Source organism: Nomascus leucogenys, chromosome 4 (genome assembly GCF_006542625.1).
Source record: "Nomascus leucogenys isolate Asia chromosome 4, Asia_NLE_v1, whole genome shotgun sequence".
Classification (NCBI taxonomy): Eukaryota; Metazoa; Chordata; class Mammalia; order Primates; family Hylobatidae; genus Nomascus; species Nomascus leucogenys.
The window spans coordinates 111,017,616-111,030,438 of NC_044384.1; the positions used below are offsets into that span (position 1 = coordinate 111,017,616).

The 12,823-nt window shown below is 44.9% G+C and overlaps 1 protein-coding gene and 1 long non-coding RNA gene across 5 annotated transcripts in view; one reads left to right on the plus strand and one right to left on the minus strand.

Annotated features, from left to right (window-relative positions):
* Nucleotides 1-1,036: 1,036 nt before the first annotated feature.
* On the minus strand, nucleotides 1,037-6,003 carry RPL14 (ribosomal protein L14). 2 transcript variants are annotated; one of them, XM_003256894.4, is made up of 6 exons: nucleotides 5,926-6,003; nucleotides 5,314-5,415; nucleotides 4,245-4,339; nucleotides 1,792-1,891; nucleotides 1,642-1,695; nucleotides 1,037-1,363 (listed from the first exon to the last, which is right to left on the minus strand). In XM_003256894.4, the coding sequence occupies exons 1-6, from the start codon at nucleotides 5,926-5,928 to the stop codon at nucleotides 1,085-1,087; spliced, it is 633 nt and encodes a 210-aa protein (XP_003256942.1). In that variant the 5' UTR covers nucleotides 5,929-6,003; the 3' UTR covers nucleotides 1,037-1,084. The 2 variants fall into 2 exon arrangements, with proteins under 2 accessions (XP_003256942.1, XP_003256943.1); XM_003256895.3 differs by having other exon boundaries at nucleotides 5,815-5,950.
* Nucleotides 6,004-9,202: 3,199 nt separating this feature from the next.
* LOC105737684 overlaps nucleotides 9,203-12,823 on the plus strand; it is a 150,289-nt gene continuing 146,668 nt past the window's right edge. For 2 of the 3 annotated variants that reach the window (XR_004029775.1, XR_004029777.1), the window contains exons 1-2: nucleotides 9,203-10,131; nucleotides 11,488-11,565. This is a non-coding gene — a long non-coding RNA (uncharacterized LOC105737684). The remainder of the gene's footprint in view (nucleotides 10,132-11,487; nucleotides 11,566-12,823) is intronic. The other variant, XR_004029776.1, reaches the window with a different exon arrangement.

Below are 12,823 nucleotides of genomic sequence, written 5' to 3' on the forward strand. Positions count from 1 at the left end.
AGAAGGCTGAGGCAGGAGAACCGCTTGAGCCCAGAAGGCGGAGGTTGCACTGAGCCAAGATCGTGCCACTGCACTCCAGCCTGGGTGACGAGAGCAAGACTCTGTCTCAAAAAAACAAAAAAAGGCCAAATGCAGTGGCTCATGCCTGTAATCCCAGTACTTTGGGAGGCAGAGACAGGCAGATCACCAGGTCAGGAGTTCAAAACCAACCTGGCCAACATAGTGAAACCCAGTCTCTACGAAAAAAATTAGCTGGGCATGGTGGTGGGCACCTGTAGTCCCAGCTACCTGGGAAGCCAAGGCGGGAGAATCACTTGAACCTGGAAGGTGGGGGTTGCAGAGAGCTGAGATCGCACCACTGCACTCCAGCCTGGGCGACACAGCAAGACTCTGTCTCCAAAAAAAATAAATAAATAAATCTGCTGGACTCTTGAGCATCAAGAGGCTGTCACTTTACATATTTATGGCAAACATATTTGTACAAGGAAAAAAAATGTTCTGAAGCCAAGGTGACCATAAGAAAAAAATGTCACTTGGTGTTCTAAGTTATCATGATTTCTCATGACATGATCAATTATGACTGCAATGATTTTGCACTACCTATCCAAGTATGGGCAGAGAGTGAGATTAAAGAACTGATTATTTAGGCAGGGCGCGGTGACTCATGCCTGCAATCCCAGCACTTTGGGAGGCCGAGGCGGGTGGATCACAAGGTCAGGAGAGCAAGACCATCCTGGCTGACATGGTGAAACCCCGTCTCTACTAAAAATACAAAAAATTAGCCAGGCGCGGTGGCGGGCGCCTGTAGTCCCAGCTACTCGGGAGGCTGAGGCGGGAGAATGGTGTGAACCCAGGAGGTGGAACTTACAGTGAGCTGAGACAGCGCCACTGCAGTCTGGCCAGGGCAACAGAGCCAGACTCTGTCTCAAAAAAAAAAAAAAAAAAGACTAATTATTTAATGTTTATTATAATCCTACTATCAATCTGCCTCCTAACTCTAGCCTCAACAGGCTTTAAATCCAAAGGCTTAAATACATTTGCCAACACGTCAAAAAGAACCTTTATTACTTTTTATGATTGCCACTTATGCTTTCTTGCCAGATGCCTTTGGAGCAGGTGCTTTCTGGGCTGGAGCTTTTTGACCCTTCTGAGCTTTTGGAGCAGGCGCTGCCTTCTGGCCTGTGGCTTTCTGGGCAGGAACCTTCTGGGCTGGAGCCTTTTTACTCGTGGCGGTCATCTTTTTTGCTGGAACTTTAGCAGCAGCTGCAGCAGTACCCTTAGTACCAGGTGCTTTTTTGGGAGAAGCTTTCAGGAGAGCTGCCTTTTGAAGCTTCTTAACTTCATTCTTGATTATTCTGTTCCTCTGAAAATTATCAATGTAAGAAAGCACTTATTGTGTATACATACAATAAAATCTAATTTATGCTGGTTTTAGAAAGGGCATTCAGTGGTCTGTTCCCCTACAACTACATCTGAAGAAAGGTAACAATTTCATAAGGACATCATGAGATACAAATGAGGATAAATTCTCCTTTTTTACAGAAAGCTTCCAAGAAGCTGGCAGCCTGAAATGGGATTTGGCTACTGCTTCCTTATTATTCGAAAGCTAAGTTACACAAAAATAAAGATCTTAAATCTTACCATTTTCTTTGCCTTCATAACTTTAAAACGATCAAAATCTGTCATCTTTGCTTTCTGTTAAAAAAAATAAATAAAAATTATCCCTCTCACACTACCTTGAACCCTCCAAAAAACCAAAGGACCAGAATTCAAATGACCCTAAGTTATTACCCTTTCTCTGGCTTCAATCTTCTTGGCCCATCGTGTGGCTGCCCATTTTGTATTGATGTCTGCCTTCTGCCAGGCTTGTCGGACATACTTCTGGCGGGCACTAGAACGAGCCAAGACCACAGATTACGACATCAGCTTTGAAGTCACTCATTATCAAAGACACTTTCTTTGTTCCTTGAAAAGCACTCTTCCTGTTACACAACACCTGGCACACTATGTATTTTACTTATTTTTGTGTTCAGTAAACCAGAATAGGTTATTAACTTCAAGCATATTTTAATCAAAACTGTAATCCAGTCCCATTTTTTTTTTTTTTGAGAGGATCTTGCTTGCCACCCAGGCCGGAATGCAATGGTATCATCACGGCTCACAGCAGCCTCGACCTTCTGGGCTCAAGCCATCCTCCTGCCTCAGCCTCCCAAGTAGCTGGGACTACAGGTGCGTACCAGCACACCCAGCTAATTTTTGTATTTTTTGTAGAGACAGGGTCTTGCTACGTTGCCCAGGTGGGTCTCCAACTCCTGGGCTCAAGCAATCCTCCACCTTGGCCTCCCAAAGTGCTGGGATTACAGGTATGAGCCACTGCACCCAGCCCAGCCCATTTTATGAATTTAAAAACTACCTCTTGACCAGGCGCAGTGGCTCACACCTGTAATCCCAGCACTTTGGGAGGTCAAGGTGGGTGGATCACCTGAGGTCAGGAGTTCGAGACCAGCTTGGCCAACATAGTGAAACCCCATCTCTACTAAAAACACAAAAATTAGCTGGGCGTGGTTGCAGGTGCCTATAATCCCAGCTACGTGGGAGGCTGAGGTTGCAGTGAGTCAAGAATGCATCACTGCACTCTAGCCTGGGTGACAAAGTGAGACTCCGTGTCAAAAAAAAAATCAAAAAACACAAAAAACCCACCTCTGACTATATATAATTCCACTCGGACAGTGGTCACGTTGAAAACCATTCTTTTTTTCTTCTTCTTTTGAGACAGGGTCTTGCTATGTAACCCAGGATGGAGAATGCACTGGCGCAACGTTGGCTCACTGCGACCTCCACTTCCTAGGTTCTAGCAATTCTCCTGTTCCACCCACCCAAACAGCTGGGACTACAGGAGTACACCACCACACCAGGCTAATTTTTGGTCTTTTAGTGGAGACAGGATTGGCCAGGCTGGTCTCAAATTCCTGACCTCAAGTTATCTACCCGCCTTGGCCTCCCAGAGTGCTGAGATTACAGGTATAGGCCACTGCACCCATCCGAGCCATTCATTCTCATAACAAACAAGGTAATTAATGTTAACTCTTAGGCTTAAAAAAAAAAATTTACAGTAAAAATCTGTGGCCAAACATACTAAAAATAAAATCCAGGGTGTCCAAAGATCCAAGACAGAATTACAAGAGTACCTAGTGAAAAATCTAGGTTACCAGGTTATTTTCTACTGCTTTGAACTTTGACAAGTATCCTCAAGCTTCACCCCTAATTGGGCTTAAAACAATGTGGTATGTCATAGTAGCAGCAGCACGGCTATGTTCACTCGAGGTTGTTCAAGTGGCATGTTTTCAACCACCAGTACTTCAAAGTCCATTATGTGTTAATACATGTCCCACAGCGTCTGTAGTGCTCAGCATACAGCAAGTTTTTGACTATTTTTTAAAGCATGCAAAATTACATTACATGTTCCACTGCAACCATCATTGTGGGTTGAATTAACTGTATAGCAACACACTAAAGTGTTTTGACTTTCATGTCAAAAAAGAACCACTATTCATTGCCTCATTTAAATGTAAGCTAGGGATAAAACCTCTTATATTAAATACTGTGTAACTGATACACACTAAGAGCTTACCTAATGATAACTAGTATCAAAAAACACAAGACTTAGTATTTTTGTTTACTTTAAGCTATAAGTTTGGCAGAAACCAGAAGAAGATGGCAAGTCTGAACAAAAGCAAAGCCCTAAACTACCAGGGTAGAAAAGTGACCTTAAGGCATTTATTTTTTTATTTTTGAGACAGGTTCTCACTCTGTCATCCAGGCTGGAGTGCAGTGGCATGATCACAGCTCTCTGCAGCCTCGACCTCGCTAAAACGATCCTCCCAACTCAGCACCCTGGAGATCCCCCTACCTGGGATTACGCGTGCGTGCCACCATGCCCAACGAATTTTTTTGTATTTTTTGTAGAGATGGGGGTTTTCGCCATGTTACCCATGCTGGTCTCGAAACTCTTGGGCTCAAGAGACCCTCCCACCGTGGCCTCCCAAAGTATTGGGATTACAGGCATGAGCTATCATGCGCAGGCAAGACATTTTAGAAGTAACTAATCCCTGTCTACTTCTATGATATAAATCCCTCTTCGGGATGGCTCTGAATCTTCCATATTGTTTACTCCAAAACAAACTCTTACTAGTATAAACAAATCTGGGGATCGGAAGGAGGAGTGATGATTAGTGGACAGTTACCTGTGCGGAAACTTCAGGATGAAATCAGTGAGCTGCATGCACTTGAAAGGCATGGCCTGTCTCCTCACTTGAGTGCAAGGTCCATCGACCAAAGCCTAGAACACAAACATCAAGAACTTCAGTGCAAAATCCAACAGCAATTAAAATGGTCAGATGGGCTGGGCGCGGTGGCTCACGCTTGTAATCCCAGCACTTTGGGAGGCCGAGGCAGGCGGATCACGAGGTCAGGAGATCGAGACCACGGTGAAACCCTGTCTCTACTAAAAATACAAAAAATTAGCCGGGCGTGGTGGCGGGCGCCTGTAGTCCCAGCTACTCGGAGAGGCTGAGGCAGGAGAATGGCGTGAACCCGGGAATCGGAGCCTGCAGTGAGCCGAGATTGCGCCACTGCACTCCGCCTGGGCGACAGAGCAAGACTCCGTCTCAAAAAATAAAATAAAATAAAATAAAATAAAATAAAATAAAATAAAATGGTCAGATGGTTCTGTAAAATTACTTATCCGTTCAGGGCCATCAAACCCACACTACTATTTAAATAAACTGCTCAGAAAAGACAAGGATTGTCCTATCTGGGTCATATATATTTACGTCTTTTGCTCAACACAAACATTTCTCCACATCATTAAATGCTCCTTCTTAAACTATTAGTACCCCATAGAAACCAACCACGTGTAATTTACAGGCTACTTTAGGACTCTGATCCCTGCTGATTTATAGTCAGTGGTCAACTCCTTAGTTTGCTTGTTTCAAATACACGGCGGTAAATACAAAAGTGCTTTCTATGTGCTGGATCTGTTTTAAACTCACTTTACGTATAGTAACTCATTTAAAACTAACCAACGTTTCAGCCCATAACTGGCTCTAGCTTAAGTGGCTAATACTAAAATTCAATACTAATAGCTAACTTAAGGCTGTGCTTAAAACCCTTACCATTACCTGTTTCCTCAATGGTAAAATAAAGCGACTACTCATAGCATCCTCATCTTACACAGCCATCGAAACAATTCATTATTGCCATCTGCAGGGCACATGTCCACTGCCATGTTTAGTAAAAAGTTGTGACACTTACCCTGTTCTGATCAATAACATCTACAATCGCGACCAATTTTCCGGCATGAGGTCCAAAGGAGACGTAGGCCACCCGGCCAACCTCCACGAAGCGCCTAAATACCTAAAATTGGGGGAGAAAGGACAGTGAAACTTACTTAGAAATACTCGCTAGATATGTCACTTTCTGCAGCTAAAGACGACATGGTTAAATTCAGCGAAAAGGAATGCTGCAGGGAACAAACGCCCGAGAGCCAGGCGCCAACCTGGATGGACGAAATCGGCAAACGCCTCAGTAGCTTAAGCCTGGTTCCCACCGCCCCCCAGCTCCCAGTTCCACAAGGCCCACACGGCGGGACAAGGCTCTCGGACCACGAAGCTGCATCAGCCATCCAGCTCCAGCGGCGGAGGCGCGCACGCGTGGCCCAAAGCTCGCCAGGCCTGCCGGGCCCTCCACGCGCTCGCCAGCGGCGAGTCCGGGAAGGACCCGATTCCGGTGCACGGCCGGCCCGGGGACCCTCACCATGCGCTTCCCGGGACCCTCTGGGAACCGTTCGGCGCCTCAGCTTCCCAGCGGAGGTGGAGGTCGAGCGGCATGGTCGCCAGCCCCGGAGCCCACAACAGTAAGACTCACCATGTTAGCGGCTTTGGGCGAGAAGGAAGGAGGCCCGCCCAACCGTGCGCATGTGTAGAAGAACGCACCGCCCCCTGCGGTAACGAGACGCCGACGTGGGCACCGATTGGTTGGTTCGTGCGCGCGTGCGTGCGTCCGCGCACGCAAGCTCACTGGGAAAACATGGCGGAGTCGGCTGGAGCTAAATTGCTTTTTGGCAAAGTTGGGCGGCGAGATTGTCTGGTGATTTGGATTGCAGAGCTGCAGGAAGGTCATCGCTTAGTAATTTAGGTTTAAGAGTACGGAAGCTATGTCTTCCGTTGGTCGCATGCCATTTGACTTCCTTTTTATTTCCCCTAGTTTAATTGTTGGTTATTCATGGCTAGGTCTGTTCGCCCCTCACGTTCTCTCCCTAATCTCAGTAACTTTGTTAACCTTTCATTTTAAAGTAATTCACACTTACAGAAATATTGCTAAACTAATACAAATAATTCCCATAAACCCTTCTAGATTCCACAGATGTTAACGTTTTGCATGTGCTGTGTCATTCTACCATTTGAGAGGCAATTGCCGACATGATGTCCTTCTATCTCTACTTTTTTTTTTTTTTTTTTTTTTAAGACGGAGTCTCGGTCCGTTGCCCAGGCTGGAGTGCAGTGGCGGGAACTCGGCTCACCGCAACCTCCGCCTCCCGGGTTAAAGTGATTCTCCAGCCTCAGCCTCCCGAGTAGCCGGGGCTACAAGGGCACGCCACCATGGCCGGCTAATTTTTTTGCATTTTTAGTAGAGACAGGGGTTCACTATGTTGGCCAGGCTGGTCTCGAACTCCTGACCTCGTGATCTGCCTCCCTCGGCCTCCCAAAGTGCTGGGATTACAAGCGTGAGCCACCGTGCCTGGCATTACATTCTTTTATAGAGACAGAGTCTCCCTCAGTCGCTCAGGCTGGAGTGCAGTGGCGCGATTACGGTTCCCTGCAGCCACTAACTTATTGGAGTGAAAACGATCCTCTCATCTCAGCCTCCCAAAGTGCTGGGATTACCGGCGTGAGCCACCATGCCCAGCCTATCTATACATTCTTAAAATGTGTATTTCCTAACAACAGAGAGAGTCTCTTATGTCATCAGTACACTTATCAAAATCAGGATATTAATATTGCAATAGTACTATTATCTAACCTTCAGTCCTTATTCAAATTTATAAGTTGTTGCTCCTATGTTCCTTGGAGCAAATGGGAAAAAAAATTTTTTTCCAGGCTCTTGATCTAATGGAGGATTATAAATTGCAATTATTTATCAGATCTCTAGTCTTTAACTGATAGATTTAACTGTTAAATTTGTAACATGGGTTTGTTGGGAGTTTTTCTCATTCGATTCAGATAGTGAATTTTTGGTAGAAATGCTGTGTCCTTGGTGCATCACATCAGAATACATTCTCTCTCTATATATATATATATACACACACACATACTTTTTTTTTCTTTCTTTTTTTGAGATGGACTCTCCCTCTGTCACCCAGGCTGGAGTGCAGTGGTGTGATCTCGGCTCACTGCCACCTCTGCCTCCCAGGTTCAAGCAGTTCTCTGCCTTATCCTCCCACGTACCTGGGATTACAGGTGCTTGCCACCACGCCTGGCTAATTTTTGTGTTTTTAGTAGAGACGGGGTTTCACCATCTTCGCCAGGCTGGTCTTGAACTCCTGACCTTGTGATTCACCCGCCTCAGGCTCCCTAAATGCTGGGATTACAAACGTGAGCCACCGTGCTCGGCCACACACATACACTTTTTTTCCGAACAGATGGGGTCTGGCTGTGTTGCCCAGGCTGGAGTGCAGTGGCTATTCACAGGTCTGATTGTAGCCTACTACAGCCTTGAACTCATGGGCTCAAGCAGTTCTGCCTCAGCCTCCAGAATAGTTGGGACTACAGGAATACACCACCACACATGGGTTCCCAATATTGTGGTGGTACTTTATTTTTTAGATTTTTACCCATGCCAGTGCAGAGAGGTGTTACCTTTTATCACTTGATTAAGGTGATGGTCTTTGCCATGACAGTTCCCAGATGTATTTCAAGCCTTTCCTCTAAGCTCTATGCCAGTCTGTCTTCCCTGAGACTGCTCTAGCAGCCTCCTAAATTCTGTCTTTAATCTGTTCTCTGCTCAGCAGTTAGAGGGATCTTTTAAATAAGTAAATCAGATCACATTATTTCCTGTTTTTAACACTTCGATTGCTTTTCACAATATTTGGAATAAAATCTCAACTTCTTACTCTGGCCTTGTATCATATGCTTTAATGCCCAGAGACACCTTATGCCATCCCTCCTTCATTGTGTTGAAGCCACACTGGTCTTGAATGGGCCAAGCTCTCTCCTCCTCCAGGACCATTATGCATGGTCTCTCCTCCCAGGAATGCTCTACCCATTGTTAATACTCATTGTATAGCAGTGCCAACTTATCTCTTGTATTTTTTCCTAGATATTTTTCTGAGAGTTAACCAGGCTACCACATAAAAAAATAGGTTAAGTCCCCACCCTTCTTTTTCTAGCTAACCTTGTTTCCCTCAGAGTTATCACAATTGCAATTGTTTGACTTGTTTTGCTGCCCACATAGGTGTTGTTTCGTTCCAGTTAGAATAAGTTCCATGAGGGCAGAACCTTTGCTGTCTTTTCTGTTTTATTTTCTGACCTTAGTCTGGTAAGGGGCTCAATAAATAGGTAGTGAATGAATCAGTCTTTAGGTCTTGTTGTCTTGCTTTATAATTTACAAAGCAAAAGATATGAATGAAGAAGAATGTTCATTTTAGCATTTTTTTTTGCTACTATCTCCAAACTGGAAATTACCCAAAGGCCCATAAACAAGAGACTGGATAAATTGTGATAACAATCTATAGCAACGGAGTCTACAGCAACTACATGGAACAATGCGGATGAATTTCATAAATAACACTAACAAGCTGACACAATATATCCTGTATGCTTTTATTTATATCAAATTCAACACAGGCAAAACTAATCTACAGTTCTTATAAGTAATGATCATGTTTACCTTTGGTGCAGGCAGCAGTGGCTAAAGGGGGAAAAGGGAGCTTCTGAGCTGCTGGCCATGTTATTTCTTCATCTGGTGTTAACTACGGGAGTGTGTTATTATTTTTGTTTTTAATTTTTTTAGAGACAGGGGTCTTGCTATGTTGCCCAGGCTGATCTGGTACTCCTAGCCTCAAGCTATTCTCCTGCCTAAGCCTCCCGAGTAGCTGAGATTAGGAGCACGAGCCACCCCGCCTGGCTGAAGTGTTTAGCTTGTGAAAATTCAGAGCCCTATCCATATGGTTTATGCGTTTTCTCACCAAATGTATGTTAACCTAAAAAGTTTTTTTTAAATGCAGTTTCCTGGCCGTACAACCAGAGAACTTTATTTGCAGGTCTGGGGAGGGTCAAGAATCTGCATATAAAAACAAGCTCTCAAACACACTTTGAACTTCCCCGAACACAATTTGAGAAACACTTTGGGACTCCCCCTACAGTTACAGAATTATTTTCTAAAGTACATTATCTTGTTATATCACTCCTGTTTAAAGTTGATTTTTATCCCCTATCTTACAGGATAAAGTCCAAATTCCCTAGTGTGGCATTCAAGGCACTCCAAAATCTTACTCCCAAACACCTTCCTAGCTTTTTTCTCCGACCATTCTGCGTCTCTCATTCCTATTTCCCGCAGCATTTCATGCAGCTTGAGCCCCTGTTTCCTAAAATGTGCTCCCCGCAAGCATCTCGAGACCCCCATCCCAGGCAGCCCCAGGCAGTTTTTAAGTTTCTACCAAGCTCCACTATACTGGCAAGGCAACTTTCCCCAAGCAAGTCTTGTTTGCTTCGGAAGGTCGCAGGCGCCCAGGAATGAACAGGATAACTGCTAGTGGCTCCAGATGTCAGAAAACAAATGACGAGATTGAGCACGCGCAGATCTCTGGTTGGTCGGCTGTGTGCCTCCGGAAGGCCCGCCCTGCTCGTCCAATCACCGAGAGGGAGGGCACGTTGAGGGTGATGCCAGGAATCAAGATGGCCGCCTGGGACCGCTCTCAGCCCCTTCGGCCTCTACCTGAAGAGCCACGCCCCGTCTGCTACACCCAACCGGTTGGTTCCTGAATCACAGAGAGGAAAGGCAACATGAGGATGACGTCACATACAAACATGGCGTTCTGGACGGGCTCAGTAGTTTGCTTGGCCTCAACTCAAGGTGCGTCCGGACGTCCAATCACCAAGGGGCGCAGTCGGCTCTTAAATGTGGAGGCAGGGGCCTAGACACTCAGGCTTAGGGGATGTCAGCTGGTACTGTGTGTGAGCTGTCCTGTAAGCCGTCGCCCGTCCCCTGAAGCCGCACCCCTCTTCTCTCGCTTGTTGCAAGGGACGGATGTGAAGGGCTGGGCGGGTGTCGAGCTTTGGGTTCTTGCAGTGGGGCATAGACCTGAGGGCACTGGTCCCGCGGCCCAGATGGGGGATGCGAGGGACAGTAGTAGCACGTCCACTTGTCCCACAGTCTCTGCGGTGTCGCCGTGGCCAGGACTGCCTGTGTAACCAGATTGGCCCCTGTATTTCTGTCAGCTTCAGCTGACTAGATGTGTCTCAGTTTTGTTTATTCAGGCACTGGGGATGGGGGCGTCAGTTTAGCAGACAAAATATTTACCTGAAGCCCCAAAGAAAAAGAAATATAAGCCAGTACAAGAATCAAACCAAAAGCTGTGCAGAACTCTGACTTTCTTTCTTGTTCCTATAACTAACATTCCAGAGAAGTGACCTAACCCTAGTTATGACCAAATTGACATGGTAGCCATGTGCATAACTACCTGGCAACGTGGACAGGTGCATTTGTATTTAGGAGTGAAAAAATGTTGTATCTGTTTTTGAAATTTGCAATCTTAGGAACCCTGAAGCTGAGCAAGACTGTTCAAGCCCAGTCAGCCTAAAACCACCAGGGACAAACCTGTAGTCAACAAAACCAGGTCTATCGACCTTTTTTAATGAGGGAGATTGCACACCAGAGACACCATGGGACATTTTACCAAGGGAAGGAAAATATAAAGTTACAGGATTTTGAGGAAGTGTAAAGTTTAGATGGAACTTAAATGAAACTGGGTTTTAATAGCCTCAAAACAAAGCAGGACTGTGAAAAAGGGTCAACATCAGGCCTAGACTGCAGAGTAGACCCATGGTCCTGTTTCTTTGAAAACTTCTTTTCTGAAGCTTTGCAACTGGCTGCTTGTAAATTGAAGCTGTGTCTCTGTGTTAAAGTGACTTAGGTCCTCCAAGCAAGATATTTTATTCTTACTGATAAAATTTCAAATAGCAAATTTCTGAGGGCTTTTGATTTTAGAGAACAAAGTTTCTCTAAAAACTTTGTTTTGTTTGTGAGAAAGTGAGAAAGCAGTAGTCACTCAAAGAGGGTTATTATGACACTAAAGATTAAGCATGTCCTTGGCAACAATAGTTTCTTGTTAACTTTGCAGCTATCTTTATTTGTATTTGTTTTTCCTGCCTGATGAATAACCATGCATATTTTTCTTCTCAACTGAGCTTGTATTTACTTATTCCTTAGGAATGCTGATGGTATAGCAAGAAGGTATTCTGAGCATTATATCAATGGGGAAGTTCGAGATCTTTTGCAGAGCAGGAGGTAAGCTCACAAACCACAGGTAATAACACACTCTGGAATAAAAAATGTCCATAATGAAGAGGAACATTGGCCTATTACAGAAATCTGAGTGAGAAGCAAATGAAGGTCATCTTAGCAATTCAGTGATTGCCCACTTCCAACTTCCTGTTCCCAAAGAGGCTGATAGACCCTGGAATGGGTCAGCACACTTGGGATGCAGTGCCCAACTCCTCAGTAGTACAAGTTTGTCCAACACTCCAAATGCCTAGATAGGCTTTTGTGTGTGTGTGGTCTGTCCGTTGTATGTAACAAACAAGGAGGTAGTGTTGGTTTCTGTACTTTTTTTTTTTTTTTGAGATAGAGTCTTGCTCTGTCACGCAAGCTGGAGTGCAGTCACAGCTCACTGCAGCCTTGACTTGCTGGCTTGAGCCATCCTCCCACCTCAGTCTCACAAGTAGCTGGGACTATAGGCATGTGCCACCATGCCTGGCTAATTTTTAAATTTTCTGTAGAGATGAGGGTTTCATTATGTTGTCCAGGGTGGTCTCAGACTCCTGGACTCAGGTGATCCTCTCGGCCTCTCAAAGTGTTAGGATTACAGACGTGAGCCTCTGCACTGCGCCATGTTTTTGTTTTTTGTATTTTGTTTTTGTTTTTGTTTTTTTAACTGTACATATTTCCCATCAGTGGGCTGCAAAGTCAGGAGCTAGAGATCAGCAAGCAAGATCAAGATCTTTGACACTGTTCACAACAACATAAACAATAGGTGGAGTAATTTATGATAATTCAACTCTGGGAACACAGAGTAAATCACTGGTGTATGCTAAGTGACTAAAACAGTGCCTGGAGTAGAATAGGCCCTTCATAAATATTTTGAGTGAATGAATGAAAAGGCAAAGCCTTAGAGCATACTAAATGTCTATCAAAAGAGATCTGCTTAAATAAACCTGCCTGCAGAACTGCTGAAAAGCATCAGCTAGCTATACTGATCGAGAATGCTTTCCAGGATAGGAATGGAAAGTTGTGTGTGTGTTGGAGTCTTAACAACACTAGAAATAGAACCATGGTGCAAAGAGCTTTCTGAGAGGCCTGCTAAGTAGGTGAAAAGCTCCTGTATCACCATGGAAACAACTCTCTGCAAAAGGAATGACTACAAGGACAGGTGCTGGATAATGCAGCATAGTGAACATGGTGGTAAACAAGGATGCAGAATGAGTGACAGGGCATTCAGGGAGAAGAGATGCTAACGTGGTGCCATCTAGAAGGAATGAACATGTAT